General features: G+C 36.2%; 3 protein-coding genes across 6 annotated transcripts; 2 read left to right on the plus strand and 1 right to left on the minus strand.

Moving 5' to 3' along the window:
• Positions 1-4,656: 4,656 nt before the first annotated feature.
• Positions 4,657-6,474, plus strand: LOC117906960. 3 transcript variants are annotated; one of them, XM_034820258.1, is made up of 4 exons: positions 4,657-4,819; positions 4,903-5,131; positions 5,575-5,657; positions 5,951-6,474. In XM_034820258.1, exons 1-4 carry the CDS (start codon positions 4,709-4,711, stop codon positions 6,104-6,106), a joined length of 579 nt encoding a protein of 192 aa, XP_034676149.1. In that variant the 5' UTR covers positions 4,657-4,708; the 3' UTR covers positions 6,107-6,474. The 3 variants fall into 3 exon arrangements, with proteins under 3 accessions (XP_034676149.1, XP_034676163.1, XP_034676158.1); XM_034820272.1 differs by having other exon boundaries at positions 5,590-5,657; XM_034820267.1 differs by having other exon boundaries at positions 4,915-5,131.
• Positions 6,475-7,989: 1,515 nt separating this feature from the next.
• LOC117928123 lies at positions 7,990-12,946 on the minus strand. 2 transcript variants are annotated; one of them, XM_034847989.1, is made up of 5 exons: positions 12,585-12,946; positions 11,358-11,435; positions 11,189-11,273; positions 9,735-9,823; positions 7,990-8,446 (listed from the first exon to the last, which is right to left on the minus strand). In XM_034847989.1, exons 1-5 carry the CDS (start codon positions 12,882-12,884, stop codon positions 8,303-8,305), a joined length of 696 nt encoding a protein of 231 aa, XP_034703880.1. In that variant the 5' UTR covers positions 12,885-12,946; the 3' UTR covers positions 7,990-8,302. The 2 variants fall into 2 exon arrangements, with proteins under 2 accessions (XP_034703880.1, XP_034703888.1); XM_034847997.1 differs by having other exon boundaries at positions 12,596-12,661.
• A 1,705-nt stretch (positions 12,947-14,651) lies between these two features.
• On the plus strand, positions 14,652-16,748 carry LOC117926640 (L-lactate dehydrogenase B). The gene is made up of 2 exons (XM_034845823.1): positions 14,652-15,441; positions 16,052-16,748. The coding sequence occupies exons 1-2, from the start codon at positions 14,833-14,835 to the stop codon at positions 16,517-16,519; spliced, it is 1,077 nt and encodes a 358-aa protein (XP_034701714.1). The 5' UTR covers positions 14,652-14,832; the 3' UTR covers positions 16,520-16,748.
• Positions 16,749-18,716: the final 1,968 nt, after the last annotated feature.

Consider the following 18,716-nt stretch of genomic DNA (forward strand, 5'->3'; position numbering starts at 1 on the left):
TATGCTGGGTGATGAAGGCTTGAGCACGATTGAAGGATAGTTGAGTAGCAGGAACTGAAGGTGAAACTGATGAATATGAGACAACAAGGGATGACGAAATACTAACTGATGATGAAACTTTGTAGAGTCCATCTTCAAGTATTCCCTGAAGAAATATCCTCCCCGAGGCTTGATCCTTCACAAGAAAATGAGAGGGATAGAATTCAACAAAAGTTTGATTATCAGAACAAAGCTTAGTGATGTTGATGAGTTGTTTTGAGATTTGAGGAGTGTGCAAGACATGTTTTAAATGAATCAGTTTCATAGGACTAGAAATCATAACATTACCAATATGTGAAATTCCAATTGACTTACCATTGCCCACCATAGCTTACTCATCACCAGTAAACACACAAGGATCTGTTAAGTTGCCAAACTCTGGTGTAAAGTGATGTGTTGCTCCAAAATCCATATACCAAGGAGTTTCATAAATAGTAGGAGATGTTGAAGTAGTGAGCATTGCAGTTATGGGATTTGGAAGTTGAGGCTTGGGTTGAGAATTTGGAAACTGTGGTTGGTATTTTAAGTTGGCTCGATGATAGCAATTTAAGACTATATGACCGAACTTCCCACAAATTTGACACTGTGACCTTGGTCCAAAATTTCCAGTTCTTTGTTTTTGAAACCATTTAGAAGATGATTGTGGTTGTTCTTGAGGTTTTCCAAGGATGCTAGGCTGGGAGTTTGGACGAAAGGATTGATAGAGATTAATAGGCTTGTTTGAAAAGATGAATATGAACTTTGTGGGTATTTGGGAAAATTGGGTTGCTGATTTTTGTGAAATTTGTTTTGGTCGGAATAAGTAGTGAGGTTAACTTGACGAAACTGAAGTTGTTGTGCAGTATTCCTTTGTTCCAACTGATATTCATAAGTGTAAAGGAGACTATGAACCTCTTTTAAAGAAGGCTTGTCATATCTATTATAGATGGAGGTCACAAATCCATCATATTCCTCGGTCAATCCATTCAGGGTATACATCAGTTTATCTTTGTAAGATAATGGCTCACCCATGGCAGAATACTTATCAAAGACTTCCTTGATACGAGCAAGATACTCAGAAATGGTAATACCTTTCTTTTTAATCTTCTGAAGTTGAGAGTTCAACCTTAGCACAATAGCAATCGAAGGAGACTGATAGACTCTGTTAAGAGCTCCCCATATTTCCTGAGCAGTCTTATATTCTACGATTCTTCCTACCATGGTAGGAGTTAAGGAAGAATAGATCCAACTCATGACAAGTCTATTCATTTGTTCCCATTGTATGAAAAATGGGTTGATCTGCAGTTGGGCATCATCCAAGAATTTGGCTAGTATAAGCGTTTCTCCCTCAATGAAATCTTCCAACCTATTGGCTATGATCACATTCAAAAGTTGATTTTTCTAGAGTAGCAGGTTCGTTTCATCAAGTTTGATAGTTAGAGGCTGAGAAAGAGATGGGTAATTGGTTTGGGTAATGTTCGGACTGGAGGTTGGAGTTGGGTTAATATTGGGGATTTGTAGTTAGGGTTGTCAAAGAAGTAGTGTTGGACATTTTTGGCTCCGATACCAAGATGGAAATGCAGGCAAGAAGAAAAGAGAAACAAAGAAACAAAGAAAACAGATAGAATTGAGAGAAAAGAAAGCAGAGAATATTCTGGAATTCCAGCCTAAGCACAAAATGAGCTTGGGACAAATTTATATAGTGTAGGAAAGATAAAACTAGCCATACACATGACAAGACTTGATACAAAGTAACATTTCCTACAGCTGAGCATAACTAATTACATTATTTAACATGAGGGGTCCCTCAATGGCTGATATCACCTTAGCTAAGATCGAAATGACTCACCGGGCAAGGACCATGAATTAGCTCAACTTAGCACCACATTGTTCCCTTGGTTACTTTAAGCAAGTGGTCTCGAGCCGAAAGGAGTAGGTGAGTTGGCAAAAAGGTTGGAGAGCCTCTATAATGAGTGATGATATTAGTCCATGGGAGGGAAATATCTATGGAAATTAAGGAGGAGACAAGCAGGCTGCACCTAAGTGATACCAATATCAATGCAGGTGACATCAACAAAATGTGGTTGGGTCATACATAATGAGACTCACCTAAATACATGCAACAGACGATGGGTGATCAACGACCCTTTACCTTACCCAATTATTTTAAAATGGTTAGTTGATTCTATTCTTGCTTAATCACCTCACACTTAAACCACTGACACACACCCTTCACACTAACCTCATCCCACTCCAATGCCATGAATGACTGAGTCACAATCAAATAATTGAAGTCTTGCACTTGGGGGCTTGTCATTTAATTCAAGTCTTCTAAAATTTTTCACCAAGGTGAAATTTTGCAACTCAATTCAATAGCATGCTAAGAGTTCATCCATATAGGTCCTTCCTAACAAAGTAGTTCATGTAAACAATTATTTTAAATAAAGACCCATTAAAAACTGACCTTTGGCCCAATTTATCTTAGAGTAACTTCAATTTGAAGACTCAAATTTTCTTGTTGGAAAGAGTTTGAGACAGTGATTAAGATAAGAACCTAGTTCCACCTCCACATGAGATGTGGCCAACACAAATATTTAACTTAATGCCGGAGTCAAGATGCATGTCCTCCGCGTCCAGCTTCTCCCTTTGTTTGGAGCCAATATATTGTTCATGGCTCTGTGCCATAAACTTATGAGACCTTATTAACAATCCAAGAGTATTACAATGCATATGTAATTTTGTGGGACAGCTGATGTGGTCGTCCCTAGTCTACATGGCACGATGTCATATGTTGAAGGCACATGGACTCCATGCCATGTGAAATGCATGCTGCTTACCGACGGTAGGGGAGACCCGACCCTCCATGTCCCATAGAAGAGGTGCAGGCGACGGTTTGGCCATGCCCCTCTGTCTCCTCTTCCCAATCTTCCCCTCCCCTACCTCCCACTCTCCTTTTGGCCCCAGCTGTTCCAACCTTGCATTTCACCCTTTTTCTCTTAATCTACTGAGTCCAGTAGCCTAGAGAAATCAAGTAAAAAAATTGAAAAGTTTTCAGTCTCTAAGGAACAACAGCATGTCTAACTAATACATAATCAAGGCTCCTTGTGCATTCTGTCATCTAAAAAAGTGGGAAGCCTAATATTCTAAGCAACATGTAGGCACAGTGAGTGCATGTGTAATAACATACTAGAAATTTTAAGTTAGCTTTGTCATTTTGTGTTTAATTGTTCTAGAGTCGGGTAGTAGTGCTTTCTTTTTCATCTTTTGACACGCATCTGAGGCCAATCGAGTGGTCCAATATGAACAATCATCAAGATTAAGAGTTCCATCAGTAAAACAACTTAACACCAGGCCTGTCGATGGATTGAATATGGACGAGATAGCAACATATTTGGTGGGTCTTGGAATGTTGATATCTATATCTCTCTGAATCAAGTTTTTGTTTTTTTCTGGTTATGAAGTTGGCCAAATTTGGATTAAAGAAGATGCCTTAATCAAATTGAAATTGGGGTTTGAAAATTTTAACATCAAGCAATGTAACAGCAGATTTCTTGCCAAATCAAGGGAAATATCAGAAAATTCGGCCATATGATAATTTTGCACTAACACTCTGGATTTTTAAAACCAAGTATTGTATCAACCTAATTAAGAAAGAAATCTTGAACTATGCTTTTGTTGACCGAATGAAAGTACAGACTTAAAATACCTATAAATGCTATGAACAAATGAGGAGAAGCAAGGTACCTCTGCTGGTGATAAGAGTTTCACTTTTATGTATTTCAAAATATAGTGCTACCCAAACTACAATTTTGTAGAAGTAAACCACTACCTATAATAATTTATGCAGCTCTTTTTAGCAGACTACTGGTCAGCTCGAAATTTTATCGTAATTCATTTCAAGGGACATATAATCTATTAGTCATCACAACATATTTTTGAAGATAAATTGATTTTTATATTCATCCAATAAATATATTCAATTTCTACCACCCACCCTTTAATGGGTTCTCTTAGAAAAACAGTGTGATGCCACTTGATAGCTAGTCTTAATCATGGTTCTTCCAACACCTCTTATTTGAAGACGAGTCGGTTGTAATGCTAATTATAAAGATGATACCACCACATCAATTGAATCAAATATAAGAAAGAAATCAATTGGGTAATGTAAGTATATATATTTTTCTAAGAAAATAAATAAGATGGGCAAGATTCAGGCAAGGAACAAGGAGTCACAAGGAATGCAGCAGTAAAATCTAACACAAAGGAATGGAGTTCCTATATAGATCACATGGGCAGGTCAAAGATTTTCTCCTTGAATCAAATCTTGCAAATATATTACCTTGAATTATCTTTCAGAAGAAATTTCTCTATTCCTACATGCAAGTGCTCATTACGTACCTCTATAATGGGCTTCTCTTTGCTCGGACCACATTGATTAAAACGTGAGGGGAGGGGACAAAGGAGGCCCCCAATATCTTCGATTTCGTTTTCAAGGGTCATCACCCAAACACCTGCATGTTCTCTTAAAGAACTTCTAGCATCACCTACAAAACCTGCATTTAATGCTCTTCATCTTTTTATCAGTACAAATACTTGAAAACCCAACATTGAATTCACACACAAACCTCAATAGTAAATCTGAAACTTCAACCTGATTACCTTTCCTTGACCCTTGTCATCATCTTTCATCATGTCTTCTCTGCTGCTGCTTCTTCTTCTAAGTCTGTCTATGCATGCATGTAACGCTCGCCATCTTGGTGTTATTGGTAAGGAGAACAGAGAAGTCCACCTCCTCAGCAAGGTTGGTGCAAGATTTTTTATCTTCTAAAAGGTTTCAATAACATAGTTAGCAAAGCATTTGATGAGAAGTAGTCTAATTTTCAGGGTTGGGTGCAGGTTGTAGAGGAGGCTGATCAAGTTCATAAGATTTCTCTTCCTCCAAGGCTGAGACCCTCCATGGAGACAGCTGAGAAACTCCATCCACAACAAATACTGCCGGTGGGAAGTGACAAAAGAAATCCCCAAGAGAATTGGGGTGGTGTAAAGAATATGATTGAAATAGGTTCAGAGGCTCTTTCTAAAGAAGAGGAAGACAGCAAAAGAACAACTTCAGGTTCTGTCAAAAAACGCATCTCTTGGTTTTCATCTCTTTTTTGGCATTTGTGGCATGAGAAATACCCATATTTATCCTAGGAGGACCTTCCTCATAACTGAACAAACCCCTCTTACACTCCCACATCTTCCAACCTAGTCAACAAAAATCAGCCTCCCACCCCTCTCCTTTTTGTCTGTTGAAGTGATCTTTATCTTATGTTCGCATGCACAGACTTCATATCCAGAAGAGGTAGCGCCAGAATCTTGAGTCAACTCTTGTATCCTTGCTTCCACAACTTTGACACAATTATTTTACAGCATACTGTTGCATGTGACACCATTCATTGGGTTCTTCTGTTTATATTCAATGTATAATGTATACCATAGAGAAATATCCACCTTTCTATCCTAATTTCTTGTGTTATTAAACTTAAGATTACTGTAATCATTGATATTATATAGTGCTGGAACATGCAGGAAGTAAGATTATAGTTTTATCTTCTCATGAGGATTTGCAACAGGCAACAAAAGCAACAAAAATAGAGGTATACAATTAAATACTCCATACATTCTATTTTCAGATTCGAAAATCCATGGCCCATCTCCTTCACCATGTCCTCAGTGAGGATGGCAAGGGCAGATGGCCTGCACCTGCATGCATGCGTGGTACATGTTTGTGTTGGTATGCACAAGAGTAAATTAAAGGGAAATCCAAGAAAATGGAGTGGAAATGCAAGTAGAAGTGATAAGGAATGGACTATAATTAATGATTAGTGACCCATACAAAAATAATGGAATGTACTGTAGTGTAACATGTTCTTGTCTGACGCCTGTGTAGGGATGGAAGAGGCATTCTCGGTTGATGCTGGGATCTGCACCACATGATGTTGAGGAAACTGTAGATTCCAAGGAAGGTGACATTGTCGAAGATATAGTAGTCATGGATTACGCACAACCCCACAGGAAACCCCCCATTCACAACAAGGATCCCTAGATGATCAATCTTTTTATACGCAGCTAAATGGACAAGCTCATGTATTTTAATTTCTCCCTTTTTTGAGACTTATGTTTCAAGAAGAGGCTTTTGATAATGCAAGATAAGACTCACTCGTCGAGGGCATTTAGTCATGATCATGAGAAGAATTAGTATGACAGAAATTAATGGCCTTGACAAAGGAGTCTTCTCTTGATCCTCAAAAACCCTAGACAAAATATCATCGTCCTTTTTTAATTAGCTAGCTGGTGAGATTGATGTCAGGAAGATGGATGGGGTCCCTTAAATTTGTATGCATGTATTTTTTAAAATGATATCTTTGAATCAAAGAAGAAACATGTGTGTCCATGGCTGTAAATGAGTTAGTTGGTCCGTTCTGGCAGTTTTCTGTTAGTTTCTGCACTTCGTCTCGATTATACAACTGTTATTTTTCATGGCCTGCCTGAAAATAAAGCCCTTCCAACAAAAATATCAGCTCTGGAAATAGATCTCCCTGAAATTCTTAAAGACAACACCTTTCAGAAGCAGGAAATTAACTCAGGAAGCAGCATTAGCTACCAGTAAACTTGAATTGCAGAGGCCATAGACAATAAGCTAGTTTATAGATAAATACATTCTTATATGCAGTCCTAAAATTTTTAAAATTCATCACTTTCATCCTAATTCTTTTATTGACAGACTAGTTAGAAGGATAGAAGCTTCAACTTACAGATTTAGCAAAGAACTTTCTCTTGAATTTTACGTTGGAATACGACCTTGACTGCCATGAAAATTGTAAGTTTGTTATTTATTTTCACCCAGCAGAATGATAAATCCCAACTGTTCTCAAGAGTTGATGAAGCTTACTACCACCTATAGCTATAAGATAGGCTCAGAGAAAGTGTCCTAGAGCCCTCTATGATGCTCTTGCCTAAAACAGGTGTACATCTTAAATGTGGGAACAGAGCCCATTAAGTTCCATGAGCTGGGCCCTAACGCCAGCAAGACAATGCCTGTTTGTTGATCTTGACCACATTTTGTTCAGTACATTATTACTTTATTATTGATATTCGACCACTTAGGAGCTACAAAATGAACAATTTTACTGCCCTACATCGGTCCTTTCATCCAAGGTTCAGAAGGTATCTATGAAATTCATATTCACATGATATATTTCTAATCTTTAGAGCACTTACAAATTTTTATCAAAAATTTATTTTTAAATATTGAAAAGGAAATGCTAGAAATATTTCCTAATATTACTAACAAATAAACTTTTAGTAGGTTTGAACGTATTATCATATTAAGTAGTTTCTCTAAAAACATTTTTTTGATAATCATTTATTAAAATATTTCTCCAAAAACTTCTCAACTTTTTAAAATTTTATCCAAGTTCAATTATTTTTTTTATCCAAAACAACTTTTATGTTAAAAGTATTTTCTAAAAGCATTATGAAAAGATTTTTCATAACTTAATTTAAATCATTAACTACATCATGTTTGATAAAATAAATTAATATTATAATTAAAAATTTAAAAATAATAACTCAGAATAAATAAAATTTTTAAAATCTCAATATCATTTATTTTAATCATTCATGTCTCATTCTTCTCTTATTTGCTCGTTACTTAATGTGAAGAAAAGAAAATATTTCTACTTAATATTTAAAAAAAAAATTTTAAAAATTATCAAACAACCTTAATATTTCAATAAACATTATTAAATCATAATTTAATTTAAAGTTGGTTTGGCAATGATAAAAGGCGTTTATAGCCTTTCTCACACTTGAAAATAACTCTTGATAAAAATTTTCGAATGCTAAAAAGGTTTGAAGGTATTCCTAAAATTATTATCAAATAGACTCTTAATATTATCGTAGGGCTAGTTACTTAATTTCAACCTCTGACTCAATATTGTAATCTTCCATCAAAATAAAGAAATTATCACGTTACGTTTTGTCGTGCAAGTCGTTGAATATAACAATTAAACTACAAAACTCTCGAATGAATTTTCAACATCCAAAAACTAACTAAAAATAAATATATGTAAAGCAAAATTTCCTGCTTTAATGATTACCAAAATCCTAGAATTGGACCCCAAAAGGAGTAAGGTCCATCATGAGATCATCTTCCTTGACATCATTACGTTTAAGAGATTCCATTCCATCGTCTCAGTCGAGCGGTTCCATTCCAAAGAGTTGTGGATCTTTGGGGAAATTAAATACCACTACAGCTGACAATGAAAGGTTTAACAAAGTTAATGAATTCAGAAGTCTTGATCCCCAGCTTCAGATCAATCTCCCCACCTCCTAACCAGAAGGAATTGGAATCAAGCTTTACAATTGCTTCATCCAAAATCACCTGAAATCCATCCACACTTTACATTGTGATTATCACGAATCAATAAGATGGTACCATATGTTGTTTAATTGTGCTCTGGCCTTCATCAATTACAAATGAAAAGTGACTTAATTTTAAATTTAACCATTTACATGATAGAACATTTCTTATTTTGCCCATCGTCTAATGAAAAATAAAACTATCATCGTTCATTCTTCTAACTCAACTTCAACTACTTGCTACATTATGTTAACACCCTCATACCAGACATGGTCAAAGCATGGGTTTTCGCTTATGAATAAAAAATAAAGAAAGAAAGAAACATGCACCTGCATGGGTTTCTTGTGGCCATTCTAAGCTTATGTTTCACTTTTGGATGTCAAGAATTTTCAATTCATTTGCAAGTTTGCAACTCCATGTGGATGAATTTCACTATTGTTAGTCCAAGATTGTTTAACAAGTTATATTCAACTCTTAAGCAATGGTTTTTCTATTCTGCATCAGATGTTAAATATAAATAATTCTGATGCAATAAAACAGAGAAACTTTATACATTTAGCCAAATTCAGAAGGCATCTAATGTTTAACGCAAAATACCAAAACCAAGCACGCTAATTGCTGCAACTATAGGAGACCTCAAGGTTACCATCAGCAAATGGAAAGATAAAGGATGGCACTAACTATGAAGTACTACCCAGTAATGGTATAAATGCACATAATCATTTACGCAGATAACAAAATAGTGGACCACTATATTAGATACCAGACTCAGGTAAAGGATCATAACCCAAACATTGATCTCTATGAATATTTATTTTATATAAACAAGTCACTGGCTGTAGGCAAGAGAGGGATCAGTACCCAACCCAGGCAATCAAACCTCAGGGGCCCCCATGTTCAAGCTAGCAAGCAGGATACAACACTGAAGTGGGACTGTCCAGAAAATATGCATCATAAGAATGCATTTTCATAATCTATAATATTCAGAAGCATATTAATAAGTCCAGAAGAACAAATGAACCACTAATTCTTGTCAGGAGTTCCAGTACAATTTCCTTTTTGCTGTTTCTGCTAGTCCTATTATATTTCAAATTCCGACTTATGACTTATGAGTTAATTTTGGGATGTATGCATGACCAACGAAAAACTTCAGGAAAAAATGCACAGTAGATGAATTCCAGAAACTGATACATGTTAGGAAGGAGCAAATTCAATTACAATAAGGTGACTCATTTCAAATGCCAGCGAAAGATATAATAATTTCATTACCAGACACTAAACATGTCCCAAAAGAAGAAATATTAATTACCGGAATGTCGGTTTTCATGCCAATACATGTCACCCCATTGTGCTCATATCCAGTCAATTTCTGTGATGACTCCTCAGGAGCAAGCCTCACTGTATAAGATAACAATTGTCATCACCTTCATGGTTAGAACAATTCAAAGATTAATCTAACCACTATAAGACATCAACTGTTCATTTAAGACTGCCAAAATTACAGCAAAGTTATATCCACTCCTTTGGTGCATGAACAAACAAGAAAAGCATAGTAACAGAGTACTACATACCAAAATTTATAAAGATTCAGACACATGGTGTTCTTGTTCATTCAAAAAACAATGGTATAAAGTGGATGAAGGAATATGCAAAAAGTAAACCACATTGAAAATTTTATTAAATAATGAACATATCACCATAATAAGGGACATAAGTTGTATTTCTTGCAATAAAAATATTGGATACAAAAACACAATTAGACCATAGAGTGGACAAAGAAATGTGCACAAACATACCCCTGATTTGAAAAGCTTTACAAGTAATGAAAACATCACCATAACTAGCGATACAAGTTGAAGTCCTTGCAAGAGCAGTTTATGGCTTGTCATTATTTATTGTATCCCTTATCTGTCTCCCTCAATCAATGTACATCTTCATTTCTCAACACCTTATGTTCCTGTCTAAAATGGACAACAACTCCTTGTGCCCAGTTATTAATATCTCCTCGTTCAAATCATGTGCATGATTTCCATTCTTAGCTAACAATTACTGACACAGGCAGCATAATTATAAGGAAAATATATTTTTGTGTATCAAATAATTGAGAGGATTTAGATCATGTTTCATGATTTAACTTCCTGTTATCAAAATATAATTGCAAGGATGAAAATTTCATCATGGTGTGAAACAATATTCACTTGTTGACATTTCATCCCTGGAAACTTCAGTTTTGATCATTCACAATTCATGATATCATGAAAATATGAGGATTTACATGGCAAGCTATGAAAATTATGAGCAGGGAGGTCAACTATTGACAAATTGGACAGAACTCATACAATACCTAATTATTCATCAAAATTTTTTGCACTAAGCTGTAATTTGAGTTGGGCCAAGATGAGGCCAAATTTGTGTTCAGATGCTCAGGTTGGCCTGAAGTTCATTCAGCCTAGCTGAGAATAGAACATCACATACATATTTGCTATGTTTACGTTACTCGTAAATATACTATTTTAGAATCAAATAATCAGTGTGAGTTGGTTGGAATTTAATTTAAACTCTAATCATTTATTGGATTAATACAACAAGCTGAGCTTGGACTAAGCATCATGGTTCAAGATCATATCAGAATGGGCAGTTTAGTCCAGATTTTAAACATTGGTAACCTTTCTGAATAGTTGTACAAATCCATATTTGAATAAAAGAAAATCTTAGGTTGAAACTTTTGGGAAACTTCTTGACCTTTAGCAGACACCAACTTACAGTTGAATTTCTTCTTTGGTATCTTGCCATTGTTGAGTGAATACAGAAAATTCTTCACAGTTTCAGCATTGAATCTAGCAGTATACTACAATAAAGAAAATGTAAGGTCAGATAGTTCAGCCGGGAGGTCAGATGCATAAAATAAAGGGATGGATTCAAATTGGGGTACCTGAACAACAACAAGATAATACTTTGAATTGTTGCGGTCACTACAGTCAGTAACATTGGATGGAGCTTGAGTATTGACCTGAGAGGGAAAAAAAAAAAAAAGCAAACAGGAAAAATAAAGAATCTTAGCACCAGCGATAGAAAAAAGAGAAAAATTAATTATCCATGAACTAGTCATGTAAAAGATATGCATGAATCCTAAGTAAAGGTTTGTAATATATACTTTGGATGAACAATACAAAGCATTTAAAGGCATGGTCAACACTAATTTTCAAGATATCCAATCCTGTTTGATCAAATTTTCATTTTTATAACTAATTTAACCAAATCATTTAGAAATGTTGGAAAAGATGAAACACATATTTCAGTCATGCATTAGTCTCAAAAAAAAATCTCATATTGTCACAGCAATACATTTATTAAAGATCAGAAAAACCAAGATCTAACTTTCCCCACCAATTTTTCCTTGATTTCATTGTATCAGAAAGAATACTTGGCACGTACATACTTGCATCGTTTAAAAAAAAACAAGAAAACAGAGTTATTTCTGCATCCAAACTCCCTTTTTGCAACACCCTTTAAGACCTCTAGCCCTAAAGTTCACTATCATATACTCTAGAGCATTTATTTTCATTATTAATCTCCACACAAAAAACCAAAGTCAATTAAGCCTTATCCCAACTACTTGGAGTTTGATGCATGAATCCTTTCTCCAATTTCTTTTTCTATTTTGGAGTAGTTTCTTCAGCCAAAACCATTCGCCATTACATCCCCCTTCATAGCCCTGAAACTCTCAGCTACATTTTATTTTCCAGACATGCTGCAGCAGTTTCCTAATTTGATAGCTATTCATTAATAACACATCATTCTGGAGATTTCCCACTTTATCCACCGTGCTCTATATCCACTAGTAAAGTCCCCTTCAATCCATGATAACGAAAATGCTCATCTCTTGACCACCAATCTCCATTAAACCTAGCTTCCATATATTCCGCCTCAATCCTACTTATCGAAAACCCATTTTCCCAAAATTAAATGTTAAACGACAAGTTTGCAGTATATGAATAAATAAATGGAAATTTCGAATCTCGTATCCTAAGGTTATAAACTAAGAGCCAAAATTCCCCAAGCACGATAATATAAGCTAGAAATTGGAAAAAAAAAAAGGATTAAAATTGATGCAATTCGATAGTTGGAAAATAAAGAAAAAGTGGGAGATTAAACGTACAAGAACGATGCTTTTGCAGAGATGGTGGATTGAGGGGGCGCCGAGGATGTCTCGCCGGGCTTCGATCGGCCAGTCATAGTAATCGAAGGGCACTCTCTTGAATGCGAAATCCCGGACGTTGTTGGCTCGAAGAATCGCAGAGAGGCGCGCTTCTGTGTCGCCATTGGCGTCGGAAATTTGAGCTGGAGAAGAGACGGATAGGGTGTCGGCGAATCGTTGAGGGAGAAGAGAGAGCTCTAGGCTTGCTATTCGTTGGAGGACTCGGTTTTGAACCCTCTCGAGTTCCTCTAGCGCTTCCATTGGCGGATGCTGGAGGGCTCTGTATGTGCGGGCTCTGAGAACTTCCTATGATGACTTTGAAGTTGGATGATCAGACGGCTGATAGTCTTTGAATCTCACAGACCCGTTGGAAGTCAATCCAAGCCAGCCAAAGGGTTATGATCAACGTCGACTGCTTAGATCGGGCCCTTTTTTTTTCTGTCTTTTTTTGAAATTTATACAATTATTATTGTTTAGTACCATAATTACATTTCAATTATTTAAAGTACTTACAAATCATATTTTAAAAAATTGATCTATTTAATTATAAAAGGTTAAACTATATTGTAAATGTTGAGGTCTTGCGTCCCTGTGATCCACGTAGCTGTTGAATGGACACACGATTCCAACCAATACTGAGTTCTGGTTTAGTAATACCTGCAAAATATGTCCGGATAGGGTATCTGGACACACCTTTCGATGGTTTTGTCAGCCATGTATCTAGAGAGATTTATTAGTTGGCCTTTTACTAGATATAACAAGCTTACCTTTCTCATTGTGTGAAGGTTCATATATATAGTGACAGAAGCTCTGTCTCCCTCTTTAATGATGAGGAGACTTCTTGGCTCGTCATGATGCCTTTAGGTGGTGGCAGGGTCATCATCACCCTACGGACGGTTGTTAGAGATTTTTGGAGATGACTTGGCTGTCTGGGAGGTGACTTGTCATCATTCCTGTTCTGCAGGCGGCGAAATGTGGGCTATGACAGGCTGTCGGAATGACATAGTAAGACTTGCTTACTTTGATCAACCATCCGGACAATCATATATCCGGATAGGATATGGCGGTCGTCCGGATGTGGTGTTTGCGAGTGCTGTGTGCTTCTCCCCGAGGGAGTCCAGATAGGAGAAGCGCACCACGTGTCCTTTTGGGGGAATCTGAATGGAGCTGATTCGGATAGAAATGCGTGCCACGTGTCATCAGGGAGAAGGGTCCCTACAGTAAATACAATATTTTGTAACAAATATATATAAATATAACTGTAATTTCATGTGAACTAATCAATTAATATTAAGAATAAAAAAATAAACCTATTTAGGTCTTTAATTATTTATACATATTTTAAATTTTATTTCAAAATTATACATCGGATATCATGATTTATTAACATTGAACAACCCATTCAACCAATCACCCATGATGTAACAAATTTATTGATTTAATGAATGATCCGATACTAGGAATATTAAATATTAACTAACAGGCGAATAATTTTTGAAAAAACAAACAAACAAACAAAATAAAACCATCTTTTTCCAACATTATAAACATTAATAATACATGAATTTCAAAATAATAGGACGCAATCTTAAATGAAAATTTTAAAATTGTGTTTGGGAAATTTAATTTAATGTAATTTAAAAATCAGGTGGCCTCCCAAGGAACTAGAATTTCGGGAAGGAGAATGTGAGTATGCTTTGAAAACACGAACTCGTGTTCTAGAAAGGAAGAACAGGTTGTGGGTTTAAAGATGATTACTTTTCAAAGGAAAAGGAGGAAAAAGGTACAAGAGTCTCAGGAATTGTGCTGCAAGTCTGGAAACCCGGTTGCAGCCCACAGATTGGATTGTGCTTGTGTGTGCCCCAAGAAAGGTTTTAGTAGAGACCAGTCATCGTACAGGTCTTATTCCAGTCTTCCTCTTCTAGATATGGCCATGGTTTTTATTTTCTTTTTCCTTTTTTTCAAAGTTAATAAATAATGTTAGTTTTTGAAGAAATTGTTGACGCGAATCAATTAAATTGACAGGAAACAAACAACGTAGGGTCATCGATCGTGCTGACCGTGGAGAAGCCAAATGGGCACCACCCCACGGAGCCATGATCCCACGGTCCCACTTTCCTATTCCTCTCAGGTTATAAAGCCCTAAAACCTCTCTGCAACTGCAACATACACCAAGACAAGACTAGTTGGGAGAGAAAGAGAGAGCAACATGCACAAGAGTGGTTCAGCATCGTCCTTAGGCCCAGGGGGGCTGGACCTCACCCAAGCCTTCTTCAAACCCATCCAGCAAACAGCCCCGCCCTCACCTACCAAGCGCCACACCAAGGTCTCCGTCATCGGAGTGGGCAACGTCGGCATGGCTATCGCCCAAACTATACTCACCCAAGACCTCGTCGACGAGCTCGCCCTCGTCGACGTTAACGCCGATAAGCTCCGCGGCGAGATGCTCGATCTCCAGCATGCCGCCGCATTCTTGCCCCGCACCAAGATCCACGCCTCCGTGGACTACGCCATCACCGCCGGATCCGATCTCTGCATTGTCACGGCCGGAGCTCGGCAGATAGCCGGCGAGTCCAGGCTGAACTTGCTGCAGCGAAACGTGAGTCTGTTTTCTCGCATTGTGCCCCCGCTTGCCAAGTACTCGCCCGATTCGATCCTCCTGATCGTTTCGAATCCGGTGGATATTTTAACTTATGTTGCTTGGAAGCTTTCCGGGTTCCCGTCAAATCGGGTTCTTGGGTCAGGCACGAATCTTGATTCATCGAGGTTTCGGTTTCTCATCGCCGATCATCTCGACGTCAACGCTCAGGATGTGCAGGTGAGTTTCTCGCTTTTGTACCTGATGCTTTGGCCGATTGTTGTTAGAAACATAGCAAACTTAGATTGGATTTGAGCATCGATGGTTGGTCAAGGAGTAGAGCAAATAAGACCTTCATTTAAAGTGTTTGCTTTTCTGCCAATATTTTCTGAGAAAAAGTATTTTTAAAATAGAAAATAGCCCTTTCAAATATGAGTGTTGAGAAGAAAAAAATTGAAAAAAAAAAGAAAAGAAAAATTCATTTTGGTTCCCATACACTCTCCACAACCAAATCCACCAAACAGCATTAAAGGTAGAAATTTTGTAATGAAAATCTCCATATTCTATTCCTTAGTGGGCAGGTTCCTGTTTCTTAGATGCAGCTTCGCACTAAGGCCACTGAGGTTAGTATATTGTCCCTAGAATTCAGGGTGGGTCTAGGGAATCTCACTGGATGTTCAATGATAAACAATGGCCTCACCGTCTTATATGTCAGCTATCTTTAGCATTATAATCTTTAGTTGTTGCTTTTAAGACCATGCTAGTGTTCCTAAAAAACTAACATGGTTCATGATTACGTATACACTACTCTTACACCTTACCATATGCAATCCTTGTAAAATTGGTGCAGGCCTATATTGTTGGGGAGCATGGTGACAGCTCAGTGGCGCTATGGTCGAGTATTAGTGTCGGGGGAGTGCCCGTGCTGAGTTTCTTAGAGAAGCAGCAAATTGCCTATGAGAAAGAAACACTAGAGAACATTCACAAAGCGGTTATAGACAGTGCATATGAGGTGATCAGTCTCAAGGGCTACACATCGTGGGCAATTGGGTACTCGGCGGCTAGCTTGGCTCGCAGCATACTTAGAAATCAGAGAAGGATCCATCCTGTCTCAGTCCTTGCAAAGGGGTTCTACGGCATTGAAGGTGGTGATGTGTTCTTGAGCTTGCCAGCACAGCTGGGCAGGGGTGGGATTTTGGGTGTGACCAATGTGCATCTAACTGACGAGGAGGCACAAAGGCTTAGAGACTCGGCTAAGACCATCCTGGAGGTTCAGAATCAGTTGGGACTTGGAGGATCAAAAGCAAATTCTTGTTGAAGAATTTTGCCCTTTTCAGAAACCCTTTTGGATCAATTTCCTTATATAGATCCACTAACAAAAGTTGAACATTGTGCTGTTATGTTTCTTTGCACTGCAATTGCTTGTTTATTTTGTTTCCCTTCTTTTGATTTGAACTCTATTGCTGGGTCGATGATAGTATGTAAAAAGAAGCCAACATTTTCATTACCTTCAGAAGATGTGATTCCAGCATGAGGAATGTGCCATATAGAACTAGAAAGCAAGTAAGAAAACAGGTTGATTATTCCTGCAACTAAAAATGTTATAATGTTGGTCACTTTGAATTCTACCTTATTGAGAAGGAGAGGAAGAGGGTGTTTTTAAATTGTATTAAATATTCCTTCAAGTAAAAATTATTGGATAAAATGTTTTCTATATTAATAAGTAGTGATGGTAATTTTGATATGATTTGATAACATATCTCGAAACCAATACGAATTTTAGTGGATCATATTTGTTTGTTTTACTTGGCTAACCCATTTGTGATCCATTTAACCATTTATTTAATAGTATAAAAAAGATGAAGCTTGTTTATGACCCTTTAATCGATATAAAATTTATTAATTTTATATATTCAAATTTATTAAGATTATATTTTTTAAAAATTTTAAATATCATGTAGTTAAATTTTTGAATAATTAAGTACAATTTTATATATTTCATTATAAAGATGTATCATATTTTATAATTAAAACATTAAATAGAATAATAATAATTATAAAATTAAAATTTTAATTTACTTTCCATACTCTAAACATATTATGATTAAAAGTAAATAATTAAACAAATTAAGATTTAAAGATAGAAATAACTAAAAAATATTTTACAATAATATATTTTAAAATTTTAAATTTGTTAAATGGTTAAAATCATATTAATATATGCAATGGAATAGAATCATGTTAACGAGTTTAACAAGTTAGAATCATGTTAATCGGTTACTCACATCAATTCACATACAACTTTACTACATTTACTAATAGTGTTTAATGGATTTTGTCATGAAAATTATGCAATAAATGTTTGTTTCATATCATTCTTAGATGATTATTAACTAGGTTATGTTTGTAAATATGTTTGTTTACTAGTTTTTACCTCAACCTGAAAATGAACATGATACTACAACCCATTATTATCCATACATATTTGTACTCTTATTACTCATAAATTATGAGGAGACTTTTGCTCTTGTTACAAAGGTGACTATTGTTCATACTCTTATTGCAGCTACTTTTGTTCATTAGTGGCATATATCTCAATTAAATGTTAAAAATGCCTTCTTGAATGGTGATCTTAAAAAAAAAAAAGTCTACATGGTCCTCTCTCCTAAAGTTTTTCATAACCCTAGAAAAGTTTACAGGCTCAAGAAAGTTTTCACAGTCTCAAACAAGCACCTTGTGCTTGGTTTGCGAAGTTCTTTGATGCGCTTACTTCTTTTAACTTTCACCTTACATCATGATTTTGCACTTTTTCTTAAGTGCACCTTTGCATGTCATATTTTTCTTTCTTTATATGTTGATGACATGATTATTACAGGTGATGATATTGATATGATTGCAATGTTGAAATCCAATTTGGCTTCCTGTTTTGAAATAAAGGATTTAGGTGTTCTATGATACTTTTTGGGCATTGAAGTAGCCTTTTCTCTAAAAAGTTATTTTCTTTCACTGTTTAAGTACACATTTAATATTCTCAATCGAGCTCACCTTACTAATACTAAGATTGTTGATACTCCTCTTAAGGTTAATGTTCGGTATTTTTCTTCTTATGGTAACCCTTTGCCAAACCCTACTTTATATCATATTATTGTTGACAACTTGATTTATCTCACCATTATATATCTAGACGTTGCTTATGTTGTTCATATTGTTAGTTAATTTGTTGCTTCTCTATTGTAGTTCATTGGGCTATTGTTATTCGTATTTTACGATATCTCCAAGGCATTATATTTCAGAATCTTTTATTCTCATCGACTTCTTCTTTAGAGTTACGTGCCTATTTTGATGCTGACTAGGTTAGTGATCTTGAAGATTGCAAGTTTACCATTGGATTTTGTATATTTTTTGGAGACTGTCTTATTTATTGGAAGTGCAAGAAATATACTATTGTTTCTTGATCTTCCACAAAAGCTAAGTATTGTGCTATGACGTCTACCACCAGTGAGATGGTTTGGTTA

Source organism: Vitis riparia, chromosome 2 (genome assembly GCF_004353265.1).
Source record: "Vitis riparia cultivar Riparia Gloire de Montpellier isolate 1030 chromosome 2, EGFV_Vit.rip_1.0, whole genome shotgun sequence".
Classification (NCBI taxonomy): Eukaryota; Viridiplantae; Streptophyta; class Magnoliopsida; order Vitales; family Vitaceae; genus Vitis; species Vitis riparia.

Bases quoted from the DNA above. Each gene is read 5' to 3' on its own strand.
- LOC117906960 (XM_034820258.1), top strand. From the start codon at position 4,709: ATGTCTTCTCTGCTGCTGCTTCTTCTTCTAAGTCTGTCTATGCATGCA. The intron at 4,820-4,902 runs GTTGGTGCAAGA...TCTAATTTTCAG, and splicing joins AAGTCCACCTCCTCAGCAAG to GGTTGGGTGCAGGTTGTAGA. The intron at 5,658-5,950 runs GTATACAATTAA...ACGCCTGTGTAG, and splicing joins CAAAAGCAACAAAAATAGAG to GGATGGAAGAGGCATTCTCG.
- LOC117928123 (XM_034847989.1), bottom strand. From the start codon at position 12,884: ATGGAAGCGCTAGAGGAACTCGAGAGGGTTCAAAACCGAGTCCTCCAA. The intron at 9,824-11,188 runs GTAAGTTGGTGT...TATCTTATACAG, and splicing joins ACCAAAGAAGAAATTCAACT to TGAGGCTTGCTCCTGAGGAG. The intron at 8,447-9,734 runs GTAATTAATATT...GATGGATTTCAG, and splicing joins GCATGAAAACCGACATTCCG to GTGATTTTGGATGAAGCAAT.
- LOC117926640 (XM_034845823.1), top strand. From the start codon at position 14,833: ATGCACAAGAGTGGTTCAGCATCGTCCTTAGGCCCAGGGGGGCTGGAC. The intron at 15,442-16,051 runs GTGAGTTTCTCG...AAATTGGTGCAG, and splicing joins TCAACGCTCAGGATGTGCAG to GCCTATATTGTTGGGGAGCA.